The sequence below is a fragment of the Chlamydotis macqueenii genome, chromosome 12 (genome assembly GCF_036417535.1).
Source record: "Chlamydotis macqueenii isolate bChlMac1 chromosome 12, bChlMac1.mat, whole genome shotgun sequence".
Classification (NCBI taxonomy): Eukaryota; Metazoa; Chordata; class Aves; order Otidiformes; family Otididae; genus Chlamydotis; species Chlamydotis macqueenii.
Genome location: NC_141567.1, coordinates 21,194,261 through 21,220,954, shown reverse-complemented (window position 1 = coordinate 21,220,954; position 26,694 = coordinate 21,194,261). Strand labels below are relative to the sequence as shown.

General features: G+C 36.0%; 1 protein-coding gene across 1 annotated transcript in view; it reads right to left on the bottom strand.

The window, feature by feature from the left end:
* LRRC49 (leucine rich repeat containing 49) overlaps window positions 1–26,694 on the bottom strand; it is a 47,758-nt gene that overhangs the window by 18,651 nt on the left and 2,413 nt on the right. The window contains exons 5-10 of the mRNA XM_086757277.1: window positions 25,230–25,329; window positions 24,162–24,365; window positions 22,919–22,985; window positions 14,921–15,064; window positions 11,577–11,638; window positions 4,936–5,083 (exon numbers count right to left, since the gene is read on the bottom strand). Of these exons, the coding sequence (XP_086613403.1) occupies window positions 4,936–5,083; window positions 11,577–11,638; window positions 14,921–15,064; window positions 22,919–22,985; window positions 24,162–24,365; window positions 25,230–25,329 (725 nt within the window). The remainder of the gene's footprint in view (window positions 1–4,935; window positions 5,084–11,576; window positions 11,639–14,920; window positions 15,065–22,918; window positions 22,986–24,161; window positions 24,366–25,229; window positions 25,330–26,694) is intronic.

Genomic DNA, 26,694 nt, shown 5'->3' with positions numbered 1-26,694 from the left:
GAAAACAGTGGAATAAAGATCAAGGGTCAAATCTACTTTTTATGGAAACCAAATCCATATACATTTTTTTGATCAATCTTACACAACACACGCAATCAGTCTTGAAAAACACAACATCCTCCCCCAAACCCACAAGAAAACCGTCAGAAAAACCTACAAAATTCTAAACCAAACCCCTTAATGACCTTGCCACAACTCATTTTTACTATCACTTCTTATTCTCTTTTAGCCCCAGCTCTTTTGAAATTCTTTCTATCTCCCCTTTTCTTTGTTCTCCCTCATTATTCTGCTGCTACTGTCCATAACTCTGTTTCATCTTTAAACCAAACCTTGCTGGACAAGGCGGGGGATGCTTTTCCAGAAGGTCAAAGTGCCAAATCACTACAAAAGGACACGGATGTCCTCTGTATATTGAAATCTCCTCCACTTAGTAGTTCTCCACTTCCCATCTGAAAACTTACCAGATGGCTAAAAAGGCATCTTCACAGACACCCTCCCCCTGCACCCCAACCCCGCCCCAAAAAAAAAAAAAAAAGAAAAAAGATAAGAAGGAGGAATACACTTCCTCAAGAAGCAGAAGTCTCCCTTTCCGCAATGAAATTTTGAGGCGGATGGCTCCCCCTGCTGCCGCACGAGCACTGCCGTAACTGGAACACCACGAATTTTGGCCAGACCTATGAATGTGTATCATCAGTCTTTCCAAAAGGTGACATCCAGCAAGGCCCGAGAAGGATCCTAAAGAGATCACACTGGAATGCACGCATTCTTCCTCAGTACTGCTTTACAATTACTCAAACACATTTTTTTTCAACCAGTTTAAGTCACAGGAGAAAACGATTCTAAGTTAGCCCACAAGGAATGCAGCTTCTCATTTCCATAGCGCACCTAACTTACTTATTCAAATAATTTTACTACAGATGAGAAACAGCTGTAGTACACTCAATATAAACTACGTTAGGTTAATGAGGAAAAGAACAGGCAAATATGAAGAATGGTCTGGAATATACATTTAAGCTTTCGAGACATAAAGAGACTCAACACAGTACACTTAAAATACGCAAAATTCAGCACCTACTTGCAGAAGGCAGACTGCTTTTTGTTATGTATACCACAGAGGCCAATTATACACAAAAATGAAGTAAGAATGTAAGGATGGTTCTAATAGAAATATAGCCATGGAAAGTAAGAAGTACAAAATTTTTGACTAATCATTCTTTAAGTGATATTTGACAGTGAGATATATCTCAATTTTTTACTTCTAGTATTTATTTAATATATTTTCACAGGACCTGATCTAAGACAGAGGATTACGATAGACAAGAACGACTCTAGAAGTCCCCAAAATATCTTATTTTCTAGTGGAAAGGAAAAAAAATGAAATAAAATATGAGAACCTTCCCTAAAAAAAATCAGAACACTCCACAGTAGTGATGGAATCAATAACAAGTTCGTTTCTGGATAAAGCAGTAGAACCTACTCCCTGATCAGCAGAGAAATGCCTAAGCAAATAATCAAAACCAAACACAGCTCTCTTATTTTAACCATCCAAAACCTATAAAACCTCAAAGAAAATAAGCAAAGTTTTCCTGTTAAAAAGATGCAGCTTGTCTTTCAATTTGGGAACCACAACACATTAAAAAAAAATATATATATATATACACACACACACACGTGTATACATAAAGATACTTCATAAAATCTGTTGAGAAAGTGTATTTAAACTGATGGATCGCAAGTGTTCCTAATTAAATAATTTCTCAGTAAGGAATATGCACACATTTCTTTCATATTTTAGTATTTTATTACAGGTCTGCAGACAATATCTACTTACTGTTACGAAAGACTGAAGGAAAAAAAGATAGGTCACAGCCAAACTGTAAGCGCCACTGGATAGGCCCATTTTTGAAAAAGTTCAGATGATAAAAGGTATTCAGAAAACTTCAATGCCCAGAAAAACAACCATTGTAGTGTGTTAACCAAACAGTGCAAATGACTACATACACAACCTGAGCCTGCTTTGACTGTCATGCACTTCAGTTTCACATAAGCCTACTTCACTGAGCTGTCAAAGCAGCCACATTTCCCCCCAGCTAAGGCAAACTAAAGGCATCCCCATTACAGTTACGGATGGTTAACACGGGTGACACACAGTAATCTGTCCAGCCACTGTAATTCAGCCTCCTCCCCACTCTTTTAAGCCTCTAGATTGATCTACCAAAGTTCGAGAAAATAAAAGATCTCCCTTGAGTTGATGTTTCAGATACACAACAAGAAGTAGCTAGGTTTTTCAGCTGAAAATCCTCTTCCAGTGTGGACAATGAATGTGTTTACAGCCTTACGGTGAAACTCGTTACAGGTGACTAACCTTGTCTGATTTAATCACCACTGGGTCCATGCCTCAGTGGTTTAAGAGCTTAAATCTTACATTCAAAAACAGCTTAAGAATGAGATGACCTTAGAAAACACCAACTTCCTCACCGGTCAGGGTTTAAAACTCATCATAACATAATGCAGTCCCTTGAATAAAGGTAAATCTGCCCAAACTTCAGAAATATTAGAACAATTACAATGCAAAAAAAAAAAGTTTTATTCCAAGTGCAGAATATTTTATTTCTGTGGCAGCTATATGTTTCTGAACAGGTCCCTAAGGCAGAGGCAGTTGCAACTAGACTTTTGCTCCAAAGTCCCCTTTCTCCAGAGAATTCTGTAGAAAAGGCTTGGCACCAAAGCACATGGTGTCCTTGAAAACCAACGACGGTGTCCTTGAAAACCAACATGAATAAAGCTTCCAGGTCTCTTACAAACTTTTGAAAATATCCTTCAAATTGTATTCTTTCTTGACATAATTTTCTTGTCCTGGAGAAGCCAGCAAGTAAAATAAAAGCTAAAAGCAGAAGTAACAATTGTGTAAAATTCAGTTCTCGAGTAGAGCTTCTGAATAGGTTAGTGAAGAATTCCTAGTCAGAATAAACCAACATCCTGGTCCAACTCTCACTTCTTTACAAGACAAAGCAACATTTAACTTCAAAATGGTCTGTACGCTCTTCAGACTAATGAAGAAGTCTATATGTGATAGACTATAAATGTAATTAGAGTTTAGATGTACTAATTGAGTGAAAAAAAACCCACGTACCTGAAACTCTATTTCCATTCCCCCACCAAGTTGCACTTAACCTTACAGCCACAGGATGTTGCGTTACTAGGCAGAAAAGCTGGATTTGGCATTGCCAACTCTCCAATTTCTTCACAAATCTCATGATACTTGTTATTTTTCTTAAAATCCCAGTTTCTTAATTCATACCATTATCTAGGTAACAGTTTTTATTGGAGAAAACCTAGTTTCTCCATATAGTTTCTCTATATGGAGAAAATGTTTTAGAAAGTTCTATAGACTTAAAAACCAGAAGGCAAATAAAAAAAAGCACATTCTTTTTACAAGTAGATTTATGAGCAGCGCTACTGATGAAGCCTGGGGGTTTTTTATGGCTTTTTGTCTTGAGGTTGATTCTCTCATGTTTAACAAGGTGCGAACTCAGATTAAGTTTTTCCTTCGGCTGTGCATTTCTAACAGCTTTTTCCCCATACAGATCCCATAGAGTCTAAAAAGGAGTTTGAGCTCTTTCTACAGTTTTTCCCATCACTGAGAGTTCTACCAGGATCCATCTCCTCTCCAGAAGGGGCAGGGGGAGGGAGAGACATTTTCTTTGTGTGTCTCAATTTTCTGAAACAACACTGAGAAAATGATCCTTTTAAAAGCAAAGCAATTAGCAAATATTCAATTAAGTCAGTAGTACTTAAAAAAACCTCAACCAACCCATAGAATATCCATGAACAAACAAGTATTTAGTATTTTCTATGCTGGGAGTAAAACTCTCCTGTCCCAAAGCACTTTATTTTAAAAATTAATGTTTTCCACATACATGTTATACTTTACATCATAATGGGCTCTCTTTTATATTTATGGTGGATTCGCCATGAGTATAAAAACAGGTATACGCTATGAGAAAACAACAGGTGCAATTTAGAATGCAGTCCAGCCTTTGTACAAGGCAAATAAGCATTTAAAATTGGGTATCTATCAGCACCTGGTCAAAAAAGATAACACTGCAACACCGTTGCTTGCAAAGTTGTATTTGTTATCTTGCAGTTGGATGGATTTTTCTTGTAAGAAGGGCATGTTTACACATCACTTTTGAGTAGACACAGAAGAATTAGCATGGCTACTTCTATATGAAAAAATAAAATAGCTGACTAATGATAAGGTCCCCAGTGATTGCCCTTCATCCTCTACCTCACACTGTATTTTCAAGAAGTCCGTAGGAGACTTAGTTATCTGCAAGTCTTCTCTTCCTTATCAAGGTTACTTGAACTTGAGCAGCAGAAACAGAAGAGAATGGGGAGAGTAGGTTACGTAAGGAAGGGAGAAATGCAGACAGGCACACAGAAACTCTGCGATCAGCAGGTTTCCTTAGGGAGGCAAACTAAAGAAACCAACAAGGTTTTTAAATGAAAGAAGATACCAATAACACCAATTTGGGGGTAAACAGATTATTCCTTTGGCAAAAAAAAAATACGCTGTTCCTCTTCAGCTATACAGCAAACCAGTAACGACTGTGTTGAGAAGGTTCTAACCAAACTTTGCAGATTCTCTCATGTCATATGGCAATAGATCACACAGTATTTGCTAATGAAGAGTTTAAGTATTTAAAAATTAACAGGTTAAAATGAAGTAAAAAAGCACATCCGTACATAATACTGAACAAAATAAAAAAATTAACATTCTCAATATTACAATATCTGTACACCATTCAATTCCATACTGAATTAAAGAAAAAAATGGTGGTATTTTCAATATACATATATACACAGAAAACCCTACATTTAACTTCTTAATTTAAGAATGTAGTAAGTTTGACGAAAACAGAAATTTCTTACTGTGATTCTCTTCATATCTAGCTGTCGGAGCTGCATCATATGATGGAGAACAGTGTGTTTGTACCATGTCTCCTGAGCTATTGGATTGCCATCAAGGGTGATATCTGACAAAGATGAGGAATCAGCAAGGCACAGAATATCCTCAAAACTGTAACCAAAAGAGTTTAAAGTTTTAATGTCATAGAGTAGGAATAATCTTGAAACGGAAGATTTTCTTTCTTAAGAATAGAACATTAGTATCCACCTGTACTAAAAAACCCCGCCCATCAATATTGTGTATGATAAATCAAATTAAAAGTACTTTGAAATACGAACAGCTGCTGCTGTGAAACTTTTTCATCCACATACAGGTAAAAAGAGATGCAGAATAAGAACTTGTTAACTCCAGGAATATAGCTTCACCTAAAAACCTCTTAAAATAAGATACATATCTTTTCATATTCCAAAAAATAATGCAAAGTGTATTTGCCATCAAAGTCAGTTTGAAAGCCATGCGAAAATACAAGAAGAAAAAGCCAACCACAAAAACCACAGAATGATTCTGGGTGTTTGCAACATCATTAAATATCAGAAGAAAACAATTACAAAAGCATCACATTATCTTCAGAACAGATCTGACTGTTGTTCCAAGTGCAGTCCACAAACACTAACAAGTTGGCTTTTTAGACAACATCTGGTTTGGTTTCCTGACAAAAATAACTGGCCTGTGTAAAATGTATTTAGAGATGTACAGCCTGTATAGTGTTCCTTCAACTGAAGATGGAATGTGAAAAGAGAGCAGCTGACTCAGACAAATAGTATTTTTCAACAACAGAGAACTACTCAACTTCATTTCAAAAAAGCTGAACAGTTATACAAGTAAATATGACTCCCCAAGATCTTTTAAGAAATTTATCACAATGTATAAATGTACAAATGTGCATCCATCCTTAAGCACTTTGGCCTTCAAAAGTCAAGTCTGTGTTATGAAGTTAATAAGTTCAAACGTAAAGTATGAAATAATTCGACTTGGTACTTTTGAAAATGAAGTTCAGAAAAATCTGAAAAATTACAAGAGCATCAATGATGATCACATAAAATATAAACAGAGGATGACTTCATCAGATAAACAAATTTCTATTTCTCCATTTCTGAAGTAGAAAATATGGAATTATTGTCTTTTTTTTAGTATTCTGACAATCTGACTGATTGCATCAACTGGTCATAGTTCTCACTCTTGGTAGCAGAAAAAGTCTTCCTCCCCTGATACTTGGAAGAATACCAAACCTTAAGTATGCCCTGAACTTAAGGATCACAAATCATATACAGTACAGATGTTCATATTAGAGACTGTCACTAGATAAAGTGGCAACTACCTTTATCATTGGTATCACTCAACTTCATGTATCAGCATACAATAATCTGCTGAGGACTAACAGTCAGCTGCAAAGGGCTTCAGATCTACCAGAATGGCAGATTTTAAAAAGAGATATCCCTGAAAGATTCTAGGTAACAGATAAAACAATTTCTGCAACCACAACAAAAAGAACTAGGGATAAAATATAAAAACGTATCACCAAATAGCAATCAGCCTCAAGCAGCAGAAGAAAGGCCTGCATACCAACATAAGCTAGCAGGAGTAAAGAAAATAAATCACCTAATAAAAAAACCCCCAAAAATAAAAAAAAAACACAATGCAATTAGTACAGCATGCAAATAACTTCTACAAATGGGTACAGCAGGAAAAAAAAAAATGGTGTGAAGTGGAAGATTCAATATACTAAGCAGAAAGGCAGTAAACCAACACAAGAAGTGATGGAAAATGAACTATGCAGAGATTCCAAGGCAGTGAAGGTGCTTAGCACATCTGAAGAACTGGGTGTTTCGCAGGTGTGGTTAAGACAACAAGTTTGATTATAATTTTCTGCTTCTTTTTGTGATCTGGTTTCCTTTCCATAAAACAGCTTGCATAACCACATTTTTGGAAGATCAGGCTGACATATTACTTAAAACACATACTCAATATGAACTGAGGATAAAAGATAATCTTCTCAAATGACACAGAAGTTAATAAAGTAAACTTGTTAATATGTGAGAATAAGAAAAGGTAACTGAATTTTCATTTGGCTAGAATAGATTTTGCTCGACAAATATGAAAATTTTTTGGTCTTCAAAAATTAGTTTCAAATAATGAAAATACATTTATTAAAAGCATTAAATGTATTTACTCCAAACACTTCCCACTAAACACAGTACTTCTGCTATTACATATGAGTTACAGATTTTAAATAAAACCAGTCGCTTCAGGAAATGACAGAAAAGTTGAAAGTTTGCTAGTGTTTTCAAGACCTTCCACTTATACACACTGCTGTGCTTTGAAATTCTCAGTGCTTCAGCATACCACAACATACATTCTGGAGCTAAAACAGATGTGCTCCCTTTGGGCTGCTTTTAGCTGCCCCATCGGCACCTCAGTTTTAGAGTAAAACAGTAGTGCGAAACAGCTATGTTTTCACAGCTTTGTATACACATATGAAAAACAGACCTTTAGAAATTCAATGTAGAAAACTTAATATACTGTACTTGTCACATTGGCATCCCAATCATAAGCAAAGCAAAGCTTTATTGTAGTACAGTTACCAAACAGACTGCATGCTTTTCTCCCAAACTCCTGTCTGCTTCCCAGCACACAGACTGCTGTGACAGAGCCAAGGGGTGACCACCCTCTGGGAATCAGAGGCCACATCTCAACGCTCTCTGTAGCCTCTCTTCACCACAAAGCAGTTTTCAACATGCTTGTGAAATACTAAGCAGCTCTGGATGGTGCTGCTTTAGACTGCCTCAGTCCATCTTCTCGATCGGAGCGTCCGCTTCTCTTCCCAAAAGACCTTCTCCTGCAGGAGTCCCACCAAACCACAGCAACTGCCTTTCCCTTCCCTGTCCTTCTTTCTTACTAGATTGATTTATCTTTGCCAAAATGGTAGTTTCAGCAACACAGAAACAAGTCGTGAATTTTGGCTAAATTACCAAAAAGACTTTTCTGGAAACCTCTTCAGATTAGATCAGTTTTACATCTCGCGTGCGTGCTCGGAGTCCTGCATCCAGTTCTCCCCTCTGCCAGAGGGGATGCAAACCCACTTCTCTTGCCTCATACGAGAAAGTAGCAATTACAAAGCAGCAGAGTATTCTGGAGCAGAGCAATCTCAACCTCCACCAGTGATACAGATTCCCATTTACACATTTAGTAGACAAGAATAGAACATAGGAACGCTTGTTCTTTGTTCTAGCCTGCCTACTTAGGAAGACAGTTGTTCCTTCTCTATACATTTGCATCAAAGACTTTTTAAAAGCTTGATCCATAAAGGGGAAAAGCTCTGGAGAAGAGTAGGAAGGCAACTTACTCAACTATAGTCTAACAGAACAACAAGAAGGGAACTGCATGTTCAAAAAACATTAAATCAAAGAAGATTTCTAACCAGTAAACGACTGATGAAAATAGATGCCACCACAGTCAAGATTTCGTTTCCCTTGTACTGCTTTTGTTTAAGTAATTAACAATGTATTTATAAATTTTCATTCTGCTGACAAAAAAAAAATATATATATATATTCTTGTTTTCATTAGGTTAAGAAGATTCCTTCTCTCAGGTTTCCAATTCAGCAACAAAATGAAGAAAAACACTTACATGTCCTTTGAGCTGATATCCAGCTTTTTCCTTACGGCTAGACAAGACGCCTTACTAAATGAAAAAGCCAACATAGTGCTGACCTGCACAGCAGTCTAGCAGTGAAAATACATGTTTTGTTTCCAAAATCAAAAAATGGTCGTCCCTGGTTTCCCATTGTGAAATATGAGCAATAGCTCTCTTTCTGAATTTCAGTGGCACATCTTTCCTGAAGAAAATAGTGTCTGTAATCTCTTCCCAGTACCATGTAACCAATTCAAAACAGGATTTCTCTCTCTTCTTTACAACTACTTCTAGAGACATGTTTTACCTTCAGTCACCAGATATGGACACCTTCAGTGTGTAACTGCTAAATTTTTTTTGACTGAAGCCAGATGTAGGATTTCTTTTGTTTCAGATCACCATGAACTTTCACAGCGTTCAGTTTTAGCTTATGTTATCTTTCCAATACATTCATTTTTCACTAAAAGGTCTGCAGAGAAGCAGCAGCATTCTGAGGCCTACTCTGAAGCATGAGGGCAAAAGAATGTCAGTCATTAAACTCATTATAGATTCATATTTTAAATAGTGAAAAATTTTAAGAGGCATTCCCTAATCTTTTACTGAAATATTAATTCATATACATCAGTATGTATCAATTTAAGACTTGACTTTTGCTGATACACAAAAATACAAAGCAGCAAAACTTCGGAAAACTGCTTCAAAAATGCTTCTTTTTTAAAAAAAATTATTACTAATAAAATATTTTAAGGAATCTCCAACAAATACATCCAGGTTTTGGCAATATATTTTGTTTTTTGTTTCCATTTGCAGATTTTCTCTATGCAACTACAGATAAACGAATTAGAATATCTGTGTATCAATTTGATTTTCTAAAAGAAAAGCCAGTCATACAGACACAGTTGTTTCTAGGAAACATGATTTTTTAAATTACCATATAGCACACAGAAATCCAGGTAAGTGACTCATCGAAACACACAAAAACATTTAAAAGGGTTGTAGGGATGTTCAGATGTAGCACAGCAATTCACTGGTATTATGGTTGCATATAACTTCTTCAGTCAGTTCAAACAGCCCCCAGCCAAGTATCAGAACACAGACGGTCACGAGTACATTTTACATTTAATCATTTTCCTGTTAGAAGACATATCTACCACATAACTCAAAATCAGGAATTAATCTCTAGCCTTCAGAACTGCTATACACAATAGAAGGCTATTCTATCAAAAACTCAAGCTAAATGTGACCAGCAAAAGAACTTTTTTGTTTGTTTGTTTTAAAATACTATCTGGTAAATAAAGAGTTAAACTGACCCATCCACCTACCTACCCACATAAGTATACCAAATTTAGAGAAGAGCAATGTCTTTTGTTTGACATGAAGGTTTTATTTTTACACCTATTCCAACTACAAATTAAAACTAAATTATAAATTTGCATGAATGTTCTACAGCAGTCCTTCTAGCTTTCATGAAAACTAAGACTAGATCTATCGCTAGTTCAAGTGAAGGCCCAATGAATGAATGACAACAATCATGATAAAGTACCAAGAAGCAAGCTACTGATTACATAAAGTTTGAGAAATCTACTTTAAAAACACCACAGAAAACAAACATTTTTCCTTCTTTGAACACTGTAAAAATAACATGAATTTCCATAAAACAACACGAGAAAGGAGTCAGAAAGCAACACAAATTATACCAAGTATAGAAATATACAGAAATTCCACTGACTGCAGTGATGCTCCCTGATGGCAAAGGGAGCCAGCTACTGCAGTCCTCTCATTGTTCTTGCCAAGCTAAGACATTTTTCAAAAAACAGAAACAAAAAGCATGTTTTAACTCTGGAAATTATTCAAGAGAGGCAAAATGCTCACCCCCTCTCTAGCAGATTAATTAAGGGAAGAGCATATTCAAGATTCCTGCAGTTCATAGCTGATTGGTTTTTGGGTTTTTTTTAAATGCTTAATGCCCATGAGTATTTAAGGAAATCTACTGCATTGGTACTTTAAGAACCTAAGGAACACAGACAAGTAGGTTGGAGCTGTCTGCAAAAAACATAATGCAGGTCAACTTAAAATATTCAATTACTATGAGCTTTTATTGTAACAGCTAAGTATAACCTTTTACAGAGAAAGCAGATAAAAGAAGAACAGCATGGTATTTCCAGTAATTAGAACATTAAGCATTTTTCCCTTATCCCACATTAAATTATTTGATTCTAAGCAAAGAAGGTTGGTGGCGATTAAAGGATTAAAAAAAAAAAAAAAAGGACATACCAAACTAAATATAATGCAGGCACTTTTTTTTTTTAATATTTACACTAGTATAAATGCAGACTCCAAAAATGCATGAATATGAAAAAACATAGGAAATAAACATTTCAATAAACATTGCATTTTGTTACTTGAAACTACAAAAGCCCTGCTTTGAAAGTTGGGTTATTCTGCTTCTGCCATCTGCTTTGAAAGGGAAATAACCATTTATATACCTTTGAGACTTTATTAATAAATGGACAAGTAAAATACAAGCATTAAGTAATCTTATCATCGTAAGCAGAACCTGACTCAGCAGTTTGTGTAACTCCATAAATACAGTGATTCTATGTTAAATATAATATGTACCTTGTGTAATGTTGCTTTAACAGATATGCAGCTTAACAGTAGAACATATTTACAAAACTATTTTGAATTTTTATAATTACTGTAAACAATATGATAATTTTAAAATTTAAAATATAGATTTGTTGGTAGAATACTCGTAGGACAACTACATTTAAATGCAAAGGATTTCAAGAATGTTTATGTTTAAAGTAGAAACTACAAGATAGCTTGATCATGCTATCTATCTGATATGTTAAAGGGTGGGGGGGGGGGGAAGTATCTACATGCATAGTGCTTGAATTGAAATTTTAATGAAGTACAGCTCCAATAATCTACTTCAAGTTACTGATAGGAAGTAAATTGCTATTTCCCTTACCTAGATATATTGTTGAAGCTGAGGAAGAGACGTTGGAGATGGGGCAAAGTATCCACATCTTTCTAGAAGGAAAGATAGAGGCATAAATTCAGTAGCTGAAAGTAGCTTTTGAACCTCTCCAGGCTGCCTGATGAAGTACGTGCATTTCTATATGCTATAACCTTGCTGCAACATTGATTTCTGTTGAACGTGCAGCTCCATTTCTCCCTAGTGCAGACTGCAAGGGAGTGTTTCAGCGCAGATAGCTACTCTGCAGAACAAGCTGCATCACTTGCAAAGCAAATGATGTTAGAGAAAAAAGGGTAAGGCTGCTGCTGGTTTCTGAACAGGCTTTTGGGAAATAAGCCAAGGTGCTGTCTCAGCATTTAAGCTGCAGGATAAACACATTATTAAAAAAAAAAAAAAAAAAAAAAAAGGACAAAAGTTTATTTTATGACCACACTAAAATAAGGTTTTGAAGTGCAATAAAGCAGTGCAATTAACATTAACAAACAGCAGTGACTATTCTGCCAGAGAATGATCTGAAGAATCCTGTCACCTTTACAATTAAAATTTATAAGGAATAAGTAACTGTGAGTTTGCTATGTGTCTTAAAAGCTTCGCAGAAAACCTCTAAGTAGCAAATGGCTCAAATATTAGTAAGATGAAACATATCAAGTACGACCAAACTTTATTTATGAAATATAAATCCATAATGGCCAGACAGTACAGCCTGCAGTGATTCACATACCATTCAGACTGCACACCGGACCCCTCAGTTACAAGTCTGCATCTCCTTATCCTAGGAAGGAGCACAATCCAACTTGCCACCAGGTCCTTCCTCTCTCCATCCGATTTGTGACATGTCTACATAGAATGAGCTATTTCTGTGGAATGCTATCCAAATCAGTGAACACAAGGCAGCTGCTGCTAATGAAACACTCAATGTGAGCTAACAAGCACTGCTGAGAGACATCCCTCTGTATACAATAAGCAGGGCTCCTTAGCTCAGGTCTGCAGTTACAAAACGCCTGGTTCTGAGCTGTTCTGAACCCTCCCAGATCAGACCATACAAAGACTGAGTTCCCAACAGAATTAGAGTTGGACATCTCCTTTCTCCCTAAGGCTACTTAGTGTTGACGCTTGAAGGGGTGGGCACGCACAGTATGGGTGGATATACACATGAATACAGTCATTGTAGAGTTATGCACAGTAACTCTTAAGCAGCAAGGATTTAATTAAGCAAAGAATTTTGCTTTGGAGAATACAAAGTAATCTCTCCTGAGGACAATAACTAGCATGGTATGCCACTGTCCTGTAAATTATCTTGCAAGTCTCACAGGTATAAAGAGAAAAAAAACCCAACCAACCAACCAAAACAAAACAAAACAAAAAAAAACAAACAACCCAAAGCCTTCAGCTACCTCAGTTTTGATACAAAGTCATGTAAGGCAGCAGACATAAGGGGCAGGAGTTCTTTTGTGAAAAGATGGTGAGCACCTTGACCAGTTCTCCTTCAAGTCTGAGATCAAACTGCAGATGACAAAACCCCAAGTTCTAAGCTTGTAATACCTCAAACCAATAAAGCAGGTCCATCTTTCAACCAAAAACACAGCTCATCTTCCTAACAGTGGACCCTAATTCAAAACTGGATGGAAAGTAAATGGACATTCCATAATTCATGGTACGTATAGATTCATGCTTTTAACGCCATACAAGGCCTTTTGTAATCATTTATTCTGTCTGTTTGCTATTCTTCAGAATAGTCACTCCAGCAACAATATAGCAATATCCTGGATATTCTTTCTATAGATGATGTATTTGTTTCTATGGCTTTGGATTTTCAGTAATATCATATTGTAGTAGATTCTGAATTTCAGTATCAAAGTAGTGCAGCTTTCATTTTTTTCAGGATGTTTTGATTAAAACAAATTTAAGCAAAGAAACATATGTACATTGTTGCGCACTGAGAAAGAGACAACATCTATCATTAAAATAAGAAAAAGATTTTGTTTTAGCCAATAGATATATATTACTTTAGATTTCAGACAGTATGATGTGTCCAAGACTTGGCTTCACATGATCCAAGAGCCTTTCTCTAGAGGAAGGACAGTTACTGTCATACTTGCTAAAAATCACCACCCAATTAAAAAAAAAAAAAAAAAAAAAAAAAGAAAAGAAAAAAAAACACCAAGAAAAACCACACACACACATAAAACATTCCATTAGAATTTCACCAGGGTAAAGAAAAGAAAACACACACACACACAAAAAAAAAAACCAAAAAAACCCCACCAACAAACAAAACCCCCACAAACAATTAGACAAAATAAAGTACTTCCCTGAACAAAATATCATCTTCCAAAACACTGTCTCTTGCCAGGAAAGACTAAAAATTAAATTGAGATATAATACGGAGTCAAGCCTGTAACTCACTAACTTAAATTTCATGCTGACTTTCCATTTGTGACAACAAAAAGCAAGAAGAAAGTACGAGTTCCACCCGAGAGGAGTGAAAAGGCAGCAGCTACAAGCAAGGAATAGAATTCTAGCTAACATAACCAACGTAGGGGGAAGGTACAGTAACAGAATCAGCAACGAGCAGAAAAATTATTCTTTTTTTTTTTTTTTTAAGAGTAAAAAGTAATTCATATATGGCAAGTATCAGAAACTCAAGAAAGGAAAGACTCAGCAGCAATAGAAGACCAAGAACTAAAGGAATTATGAGGCCCAGAAAAATATAGCTGTTTACGTAGACTTACTGAATTATTTTTAAAAGTGTTCAAATAATCTCCTTGCCATACCTGAAGGACAACTCATAAATCACAAAGTGAAAAGCTTTATTTTTAGAACATAAATAATTGCAATGCTAGGTTAAAGCTTCAATTGAGAAATTCTGCATTTAAGATCACTATCCATTTTCTCTGCATTTGCCTCAGAAATATTCATAAAGAGATGAAATTTAAGATGATGCTTGTCTGAACTACAGAAATTAAGAGAGGCTTTGTTTCCAGGAAACCAACTTGTATGGAAGAAAAATCTCTAAATTTGTATATTAGAGCCACAAAGCTGGTTCAGAATCTTTTTTCCCCACCCCAGAGAACTATCATGAGCTATCAAGATTTGAGTCACTACAAGTGATCACATTTAAACAACACCAAAAATAAATTGCTCTTTGTTTCACCTTTATGTTGTAAGAGTAATATTGCAGCACAAGACAAACAACACAATACAGGAAAACACAAGATTTCACAAATCTGAAATGCTGATATTGTTTAAACAAGTTACAGTAACAGTGTATTTTGTTAAAAAAAAAAAAAAAAAAAGAAAAGAAAAGAAGAAAAGGCAAGAGATTTGTTCCTTACTACGGCAGAGACTTGATTATGACGAAGGTTGAGCTCTGTGAGTGAATCCAGCCCATTAAGGTTTTCTACAATGGTTAGCAGGTTTCTGGCAAGGTTTAACACTCTCAATTCACCCAAATGACTGATGTTTTCTATTTTCGTAATCTGTGAAAGAGGTACGTGCATACTGCGTTTTATAGACATATACAATAGATGTATGTAGCGCATACATTTTTTTAAAAAAGCATACATGAACAACCAACTTAATACAATAGCGTGCTTCCTGTGTATTTTTCTAAACCATAATAATAATGTCATAAATTTCTGAAAATAAACTACGGTCTGCTTGAGATTAAGTCCTAGTATTCACTTCGCTAGTATCTTTCTAGTCATACTGCAGTAAAATCAGTCAACACTTTCCTCCTTACCATAAGAAATCAGGTTATTTCAGCTGTGCTGTTCTGTAGCAGCAACCTCAAAGATACCATAAAACCAAGATGACACTGATGATGTCATAGCATGCCAAAATGGGGAAGTGTTGTGCACAGTTGATCCTTACTTTGTCTGCAAAGCTGCTCAAACACATATTCGAATCTCCTAGTACCTACGCTACAAGAATGTGGCATCCTATCTCCCTGCCATCACCGAACTCTGCACAAAATTCCCTTCACACCTCCTAAAGAGCCAGTAGCAACATTCACAGCTCTGTCTACAGGCGCTCCACAGACAGACTTTCCAGCAGGTCACGAGGACAAGGAACCTGCTGTGAGTCAAGGGCAAGGAGCAGCCACAGCCCTCTGGAGAAGAAAGCAATTATTCTGAAATTGGAACTTGTAAGGAGGCTTTATGAGCAGGTAGTTGCTGGGAGCAGTAAGACATTCTCAAAAGTTAGAAAAGAAAGCAGCAGCATCCTTAATTTGGATACACAGCACGTTTGCTTGACAGTCCTCAGCACTTCCTCAGCAACTTCTCCAGCTTCCTGTGATTAGAAAATGGAGGGATCAAAGTGACTAAACTACAGTAAACAGGCAGCTGCCCGAGTTTTGCTTTCATATTTAATATCCTACTTCAAAGATTCAGGTCATACTGACCGAAAAAAAAACCAAACCAAACCAAAAACAACCCCACCAAACAAACCACCAAATATCAAAAGAATAATAACAGCTACTGCCCCCTAATTTTATTTTTGACTCCTAGAAACGCAACCATGTTTTACAAAGGCATTAAATATTGCTTTGTTGGCACAATCTACGTTCATTTTCTGCTGTCTGTTCTCAGAGTGATCCACTTGAGGATCTCTATCCAGATATTCATTTCTCATAGTCATCTGCAATCTGTCCTCTATCCAGACATTTACGCAGGACTTGCATTCAGCAACTTATCATGGAGAAGATGAAGTATCGCCACTGCGCAGGAGGATATTCCTATCATATTCTTCCTGAAGGCCATGCTACATGGCAGAAAGAAGGTACCAGATCGTCCTGAGGAAAAGACTTCAGCCTTCCACAGTACGTGGCAGTGCATCCAAGGATACAGGGCTCAAAGCTACTAAAAAGTGTAATGAATTCCCTTTCAATTAGAATGATCAGCTGCTGGACCACTGTGAGCTCCCTCGAACATCCTGTACTCAGACACGCTACTCCTCCTCAAAGCTGCCAACAGCAATCAGGTGCAGACGAGGAAGACAGCGACCAGTGTCACACACCTTCCCAGTGATACTGAACTTTCTGGTGCTTTAGACCAGTACAAATTTGGCTGTGCTGATTTCCAGAAAGTGTCTAGCAGCTCCTGGAATGGGAGAAGACCTAAAGTAGCTGTTATTTAACAGTCTGATAACAACAGTCTGTTGGTAATTTTCATACACATACACCTGTGTGTACACACACATATATGTGTACATATCTATAGGTCTATGACATATGACTTGAATATGCTGCTATAAAAAGTACTTCAACAATTTTTCCATTCAAAAGCATGCAAAAGCAGTAAAACCAAACGTAAATAACATCTTAAACCAACTCTTGATTCAACTGATAATTAAACTATTATGCATCATTCATTTATGTGTATTGTATGCAGAAAATGAAAAATTTTCAAGATGCAAAAACATTACAGCAAAAGGAACAGAAAATATCTCCATCTAGAACAGTATATTTAAACAGAAAGACTCATAAAAGCAAAGCCAAGAGCAGATGGTTAGCACGTAGAGCACAGACCTCTGCAGATGCCTGCTTAGCTAGAATTACAGCATGCCACAGTGCAGAACACTAATCCCGGCATTTTACTGCTATCGCACAGATAATGATTTCATCAGCAATGTAGAGATACTCTATCAGTTTGGTAAGTTTTAAGATGAACTCTACTGGATTTTCTCTGTTTTAACTACGCATGCACGCAGGAAGATACACCAGCTTTTAGAACATACTGTTAGGTGTGAATTAGATAACAAGCCATTAACATCTCTTTTTAGAGGATCCAATAATATTTATTTTACTAAAAAGAAATTATATCCATTATTATTTTCTATTAATTATAAATAAAGAAGGATTATTATTAACCATTTTTAGTTGCTTTTTCAAATACATAAGATAAAGACTTTACTTGTAAATACCGAACAAAAACACTATTATATTTTCTTGTTTGCTTCTATGCTTGAATATTTGGCTATGATTTATTTCAGAAGAGATTGTTAGGCACCACAAAATCACTCATCAATAATTAAACTGCACAGAAGTTGCACCTTCTAACACACATTTCTGAGATCATTGAAAAGAAGGCCATGTCTGAAAAATCAAGTTGCCTTTTTTTTTTCCCCTTCGTTCTACTTATATCATTGAACTTTTGGCAAGGAAAATGACTCACAGAATTAAACAGAACAGAAAAAATAATTTTAACGACTTTTTAAAACATAAAGGATTATAGAATACATTTCATTCTATAAGTTAGAATGAAATTCAAGTTCAACCTGACTCAACTTTAATGCATTAGCTCACTGGAGGACAGAGTAAAGTCCATTTTAACCCTATCTTAAAAAAATGGTTTTAAAGAGATTTATATGGAACATACACCATTTATACTATTTACCTTGACAGCCCAGATGAAGCCAACAATCAGCACTCTCTCCATAGACTATTCAGAGTGCTTGGAAGCACCCTATTTAGAAATTAAATATTTAGTTCAAAATAACATCTAAGTTGTAATGCATTAAATATACCACGCACAGAGTCATGTGCAGGGTCTCTGAATGATGTAGGATTATACGTCCATGTTTGCGTGTTAATAACCATAGAAACAGACTCTCTATGTAAAAATTCAATTAAATATCACTAAGATGCTGTATTTTCCTACAAATTTTTACTGAGCAGTATTAAAATCAAAAGCCTTGCTAAATCATGTAGGAAAACAGGTAAAGAGTAGTCACATGACAAGGGAACTCACATTTTGTCCTTTCTGTAAAGCGTAGGCATTGACTGCAATATTTCATCAGGCATAACACGAATTTTTTTTTTAACCTTCTTTTGGTTATTTATTGTATGAAGGGATTTTCTTTAAGAGTAATGCATTTAAAAGCTTGCTTTGGAACAAAAGAAATTGTGCAAGGTTTACCGTTAGGCGTTGTGCAATATCATATCTCAATGTTTTAAAGCACATAGAGTTCCCAGTACATTCCTCACTTGGATGGGAAAAGTCTCAAAGTTCAGACCAAACCATATTATCCAAAAAACACAGCACACAAATAAATAAAAATATTTTCCAAAAGTGAACAAAAATTAAGTTTTCCTCCTCCTGTTTTTCCTCACCTCCAACCTCTGGGAAACATTCCAGTCTTAGAAGTTTCACAATCTGCATTCCATCTGTGGGATTGATTTAAACCCCAAGAGAGAGGGAGGGAGAGACTAAGACTGAAACAGGAATCTAGCTTTCCTCTTAACTGCTACTACTCCATGACCATGAACAAAAATAAACAATTTCTAGCTAGGGTCTAGTACTATTTTTTTTTTTAAATAAGATTAATAATACCAATATTCTGGCCACATCCTATTTGAGTACTTATATTCTGTATCTATTGAGAGCGACTGCTGAGATTTCTTACCTTATGTAGAACTATTGTGTATAATGAAAAAGTTAACATCTTTTGTTAGTCTAATGCACTTCAAATATCTTTACTACAACTTGTGCACAACATTGATTTGTTCAATGATCCTCTGGGGTCACAGGTAACATGTAAGAGACACTGTGCATTATTAACAATACCTTTGAACACCTAATAATAATAATAATAAAGTATTGCAAGCACCTTAGAATATTCCTGTAGTGAATTAAATTCAATGAAGTAAGAATGAATACTATTTGGCCAGATATTAGGGATATTTTAGTATTTTATTGTAAATTATATCCTATAACATATACAAACCACAAAGGGGAAAAAATGGTAGTCAAAAGAACAATACATTTTTTCTTGCCACATACATGAGCACGTTCAATGTCCTCAGAAAGAATTGTGGAATATCATATTCACTGAAGAGTCAATCTGATAAAATGACTTGCCAAATGACATCATGAGGATTTACTGGATTTTGCTACAATCTGCTGCATTGAATTTTATGGGATTTATTTAATGACATCAGAGAAGCCAAACCATAAAAACAGACTATGGAAAAAACTCTGTTCTGTATCATAACTCAGTTGGAAGCAGTAATACTACTGTAGCAATTTATATTCCATAGTATATTGAAGTAATAATATTACTGTTGCCAGGCATTATAATTTAAACAGTAGCATTCTACTTGTATGACTCTTCTCATCAACTGCAGTCTAACAAACCACCTTAAACCACCTCCTGGAATTGTCTGTCTGACTGCAGAGGAAAGCTGGTGATACCAGAATCACTAAATGCAAGTTAACTGGTATGTCATGTAAACTGTATGCAAGTAGCAAATATTCAACTAATCCTCTACTGTGATGAAGACTGCTCACCAGACATTCTCTCCTTAATAGAACTGTCTTTACTACAAAAAAAAAAAAAAAAAAAAAGCCTTATCTTGTGTTAGCTAAGACATAGCAACTTCAAAAGGCAAAACCCTCAATCAAAACAAAGCTGCTATATACATTAATACAAAGAATTTAAAAAAAAAAAAGTTGTGAAATAGATTACTGTTCTAATACGTATACATAAATATGAACCACTGCGGATTACTCTAAAAATAAGCAGAAAAATCAACAAGTTTTCTTCAAATTCAACTGTCTTGCTTCTCAACAATAAATTGCCAAAACACTCTACAAAGTGCCTTGTGACCAACCTTTACTCTCAAGCGGTAACAGAATTGATGAATAGAAGCAATCAGTGCAAACTCCATAGGAAGTGACCTAAAAACCAACAGATCTGATGCACAATTTCATCAAATGCGTGGGATTTATGGACATCAAAACCACAGGAACACTCCCATCCTAACCCCAAATACAGAGTGCCATGCAATGAGCACTGTAGTAGGATGTGGATTCGGCACACTAGAGCTCAATGAACTGCCATATTCATCCAATACAGAGGTTTCTCATGGCTTCACAGGGAACATTTTTTAAACAAAGAACTGTCTTCTAGTATCCTCAAAATAATTCTTCTTTACTATTGTTTTCTTCTTCTATCTTCTACCACGAAAGAGGGAAAATAGGAAAAGAAAAGATAGTGGATTTAATCTAAAGCAACCCTGGCCACAGAATCAGAGCATCAGCCGAGGTCAGAAGGGACCTCTGGAGATTGTCCTTTCCAGCGCCCCCACTCAAAGCAGAGTCAACTACAGCAGGCTGCCCAGGACGACATCCAGGCAGGCTTACACTGCCTTTGGGGATGGAGATTCCACCAGCTGTCTGGGCAACCTTCTCCAGTGTTCAGCCACCCTGACAATAACATTTTTCTTAAGTTTGAACAAAGTTTCCTGTATTTCAGTTTATGCCTAATGATTCTTGTCCTTTTGCTGGACACTGCTGAGGTAAGTCTGGCTCCATCTTACGTAGAGCCTCCGATCAGCTAGTTATACACATCAGTAAGAGCTCCCTGAGGCTTCTCTTCTTCAGGCAAAGCAAATCTCAGCTCTCTCAGCCTCTCCTCGTATGAGAGATGCTGCAAATCCCTTCATCACCTTTGTGCCTCTTCGCTGGACTCGCACGTCTGTTTCGCACTGGGGAGCACAAAGGATCGCCTCCCACAGTCCGCTGGCAACACGCTTCCCAACGCGGCCCAGGATGCTGCTGGCCACCTTCGCCATACAGGCATGCTTGTTGGCACATGGCCAGCCTGCTGCTCACCAGAGCCCTCATGTCCTTTCCTACAAAGCTGCTTGTCAGCTGGTGAATGCCCAGCCCATACTGGTGCAGGTGGTTATTCCTCCCTAAGTGCAGGAGTTAAAATTTCCTTTTCTTGAATTTCATGAGATTTCTCTCAACCCATTCCTGCAGCCTAGAAGACTGATCTAAATGAAGATCCCACAAACCTAAATAAAGTTTAAAGGACAGAGCTCCTCTATTCATTAATAAATAAGCAAACAACAACCACCCCCCCAAGACTTCAAAACAAGACACTAACACACTAAACTGATGTCTCAAACTCAGCATTTCTTCGCTTCTTCACGTCTTCCCTTATGCCTTCAAACATAATTAACAATATGTATGGCAGATTGGTGTTTTAAATTGTGAATTCCTCAAAGACAGGGAAAAAAAAAAGAATGTTAATATCACAACTTGCATATCTTTAAACTGGGAAGGAATAGAAAGCTAATTTATTAATGAAAGAGAGATGTTAATAGCCTGTATTTGGTCTAAGAAAAATACATTAAATCTGCAGAAAAAAAAAATTGCAGAAAAGGATTAACTCAATTTCCTAACATTTGTGGCCTTCACATATACATTTATGATTAAAACTTTCTGGAGCAAAAAAAAGCATTTATTATGTGCCACAAATTTAGTATTTAACTCTTGATATAAGGTAATTTGTCATGTCCTGATACAGGATAATTTTTGTGTTCTCTGGAGCAAAAGTAGGCCTATTATTGTGAAACCGATTTGGTAGCAGCCAGTTGGGCACTATGCCCACAACTCCTAATAAAGTTCTAGTTAATGTAAAGGGACTTGTATAGATACTTGGGGAGGGGGGGGAAGCAAACAAATAAACCAAAAACATTCCCATTCCCCACTGTCAAGCAATTGTATAATAAAACACACACACACAGAGAAAACAGTAAGACATCAGAAGTGTCAGAACAGGAATCCTGAAAATTCACACATCGGTATTATATAGTCACAATAACCATATGTTGTTTTAAACAGCTCAATTAAGGAACATTTTGTATCACATGTGCTTTAAATTTATTTTACAAAAGAACACTGTATGTGGCTTGCCCTTAGTACTCCATGCTGCTTCTGACATGCCCATTAAACAAGAATCTTCCTCTTATATGTACTATAGCTAAAACTCCATGCACCACTTCAAACAGAAACGGCTGCTTAGTCTGAAATTGGGGAAACTGCAGAGACATGAAGTGACTTATGTCCATTCAGAAGCACGAATCAATCCAGAGCTTGGATCCATTCTGCTTTTTCCTTTGCCTTTCTAGGCTTCTACAGATATGTAAGGGAGCTCGTTTCATAAGATCGCCAATAGTAGAAACAACACAACAATCAATGAGACGTTAAATTCTTCTATGACTTCTAAGACTGCCTTACTTTAAAGTACATCACAACCTCTTATGCTAGATTACTATTCTGTAGGTGTGAGTCTTATTATACTCAGCTGACTCAGCATTTTAATCACTGTAACTTTCCAAAAGTAAAATGCTGAAAGTACGAGGCTTGATACCAAGATTCAGAAGACCATCATACCACCTTTTATTAATTTGCTGATTTCTGTGACCTCAAGAGTTGCAAAATTTGGTATCAGTTCCCTTTCAAAAAGCAACAGTTTGGTAAAAGACACAGGAAATGGATGTCTACACAAGAAATGTAAATAAACAAGTTATTGTACTGTACCTGATTTCCATGAAGATCTAAAACATCAAGATTTTTTAGGTTCTCCAGATTTGAGATCTTCTTTATTCTGAAAGATTTCAATTATGACATGAATTATTTTTCATATTACATAAAAACTCTTTCATTTTCCAGCTAATACAAAACTTAGCCTTTTGTTCCTGCCTGCCTAGAGTAACAAGAACAGCAAAGTTCTGAACCCTGTGGAAAAAAAAAAAAAAAGAAAAAAGAAAAAAAAAAGAGAATAAGTATACACCTTAGACTATTAGCTTCCTTTCTGACTGTCAGTAATGCAATAGCAGCAGTAGGTATGTGGCTCTTCTAGGAAGATGAAAAGCGAAGGAATACTTGTGCTACTAGAAAACAAAGTCAAAAATAAAAATATCCAGATACTTAAATAATTAAAAAAAAAAAAAAAATTACTACTGACAAACAGCTAATTCCAAATGAGCTTCAAGAAAGACTATAGTGACACAGGCTTTTGAGAGTTGGTTAGAAGAATACAGAATTAAAAAGAAACCTGGAAGCCACTGACCCTTTCTAGACAATATAGATCTCTGGATTTGGCTGTCATTCTTCTCCCCCAGTATAACTTCACTGTCTTAAAACTTTTCTATCCTCTTGATTTTCTCAAGATTTCAAACCTACGTTATTACACACTCAGCATCATCATCTACTGGCTGATGATATTAAACATCATGCATTGTTCATTTGCTTTGAGAATAATCAAAGATCACATACAGATGGAACTGAAAACAAGTTGCTAGCAACTCTGCCTGACTTGTAAGCATTTATGAGCACATCTTGTCTAACTACTTCCAACCATACTTCTACATAAGCAAACTAAAAAATATTTAACGTCGTCATGATTTGGAAAAGAATTCCATAAGGTACCTTAAAATTATCATTCCCATGTCCCAATATTTTGCTATAAACAAAATTAATTTCTACAGGTGAGATTTTAATATAAAAGCTATAAGCTCTAGTAACATATTGCACTATTGAACGTTATGGAAACTGTTGCCAGAAGTTACATAGGAAAGGAAGTGCCTGAAGAACACCAAGAGCAAAACTGTGTGCTTCCTCAGTGGGATCCCTAACACTTAGCTTCTGTTAGGGTGCACCTAATTGGCCTCACAGCCAACAACACAATCTGAAAACCCTGTAAATAACAGATACAATGACAGACCACCATTGTAACACCATAAAGAAGTAGCATGCTTCAAGTTAATTTTCTTATTTTTACCTGTTCTTTCCCAACAAAAGGACTCTCAGGGATCTCAGAGTTGAAAGCCCACTTATTTCCTCTATCTGATTATCATATAAATCTAAGAAAACAAGATGCTGCAGATTAGAAATATTTTGGATTCGAGTTATAAAGTTATGTTGGAAATTCAAAAGGCGAAGATGATCTTCCCCATCGATAATTGGGCATACTGTCAGTTTTTGCCTGGAAGGAAAAAGAAACAAACAAAAAAACCACATGTAAGTAACAAACTGGTAATACACTTTCTACTCACTCACCCTGAATGAGCCTAGGAAAGTATATTATCTTGATTTAGGTAATTAGGTTTGCTAATTAAACTCCATAAATAAGGCAGTAACTTCTTACTATTAAAAAATTAGCATGAAAATACAGTAGAAGTGCTTCTACTGTAAATTCACTGAAAGCTTATCCTCTTAATCAGAGATTTGCTTGTTACACGAAAACTACATGGAAGTTTAATGTTGTGACATTAAACAGCTTGCCAACTTTTTTAGCCTGTTTAGATCAGAATTCAAAGTGTTCTATGTTTTAATTTGGTTTACAGAACTTTGCTTTTGAAATAGAAATACATTAAATAATAAGTGTTAATGTGAAAATGAAAAGACACAGGAAACAATGCTGAAAATGGTTAGTTGGTTATTCTTATTTTAGAATTGTTCCAGAAGGAGTCCAAAAAGTTTTGTCAGATCAGTAGGACTACACAAACCTTACCCTCCCACAAAAAAAAAGAAAAGAAAACAAAAAAAAAAACCAAACAACAATTAAATGTCTTTCAGATAAAACTGTTAAGCTAGCTCTTCAGTTTACAATGAAAAGCTCTACCTGCCTTAGACGACTGCTGCATGGATATATTACTCACAGGGGACACTCATACAGAATTTCTCTATGGGACACAGTTGTTCTCTCAAAAACACGTACACAAAAAACACCACCACCAAACCCACCACTCACACCATTGACCGCAGGCATTACCGTGCCACTCAACACTTTAAACCATGAGACACAAGAGTTGAGAGCTGCGGTGTGTGCGCTCCATAACCTTCTCACCTTTCCAGGGTGAGTCTGTCAGAGTTCAGTATTTTCTCTTCAGCAGTACGTTGCAATACAGGAAACGTTATTGATGAACTGCTCCCAAAATGTGTGTTGTCTATCAGAAAAATCATACAGAGACTATATGAAGTACTTCTTTGTAAAATCATTTCATGAACTCCAGATAATAAAAGCAGAATTTTCTTTCTTATTAAAAGTAAAGAGGTACACAACACATCAAAGTGCTTTTTGCCTCCTTTCAGTACTTACTCAGTTTTCTTTCCCAACATTTTTTGTTCACAGCTACATCCTCTATATCCTCTTTGCAAAATATGTCCATTGTTTTGTTTCTGAGAGGTTTTTATCAACAATTTGTTGTAAACAGATATTTTGTAGATGCTTTTGTTTTGATTAGAATTACCCAATGATGGTTTAAGGTAAGGCTGTAAAATTGTTTCATTATCTCAGTACCTGAACTTAAAGAAGATATGATCTAACTTAAGATGAATTTATAGACACAGGCCAAGTAGACATTGATAGAATGAGAAACCAGAGCAGCAAAACATTGAAACAGTCCCACTGACCCACAAACAAATGCAAAGTCTTTTCAAGGTAAGTGTATGCAACGCCTGGTAATCGTGGGTGTTGTATTTCACTCCATTATCAAGAAAGAAACAGGCAGCCCTTTAAAACATGTTTACAAAGCTATCCATCTTTATCCATTTTGTTAATATAAGGGGGAAGAGGAAGGATGACAAAAAAATACCCACAAAATAAAACAACAAGTGTGTTCTGTCAGCTTTGGCTTATTTGGAAAATGATCCACTGAAAAATATTGGTCAAAACGAGATCATCGTGCATGCATACTGCCACAAGAATACAGGCTCAACTTCTACATGTTTGCCTCCTTTTTTAAATTCTTTTCCTTCAAATATGTTAACAGGAAAAACATTAATTCTTCAATAAACAAATATAATTGCTTTACTACTATAGAGAGTTCATTGTTGTCTAAAATATGCTGTTAGAAGAGATACCTATACAAGTAAACCAATTTGTTGTTCAATTTAGAATCTTTTCAGTGCTACGCTCTAACATTTTATCACTAGCTACTCTAACCAACCAGCCTAACAACCAACATTCTCTATGTATCGAGACCAAATGATTGTGATCAAAAGTAATTCATTAACATTGTTGCAAAAGTCATTTTAGTTTTGTCACAGGTTTTTAAGCCAATAAATGTAAAACAAGAGATTTAAAAATAGGCCTGAAACATTACACAATGGCGGCACAGTGATTTATTTCTTCTAATGTCATCCTCCTAAAGATACGTGTGAAAGATCCCTAGTACTGCCCTTTTGTTAAAGAAAGGTTTATAGAAAGCCTATATTTAAATGCCTATATTACACTTTGGAAAAATATTTCTAGCGGTTTCCTGACAACCATCTATTAACCTCCCTTAATACCCAAAGGCAACAGTAGGCAA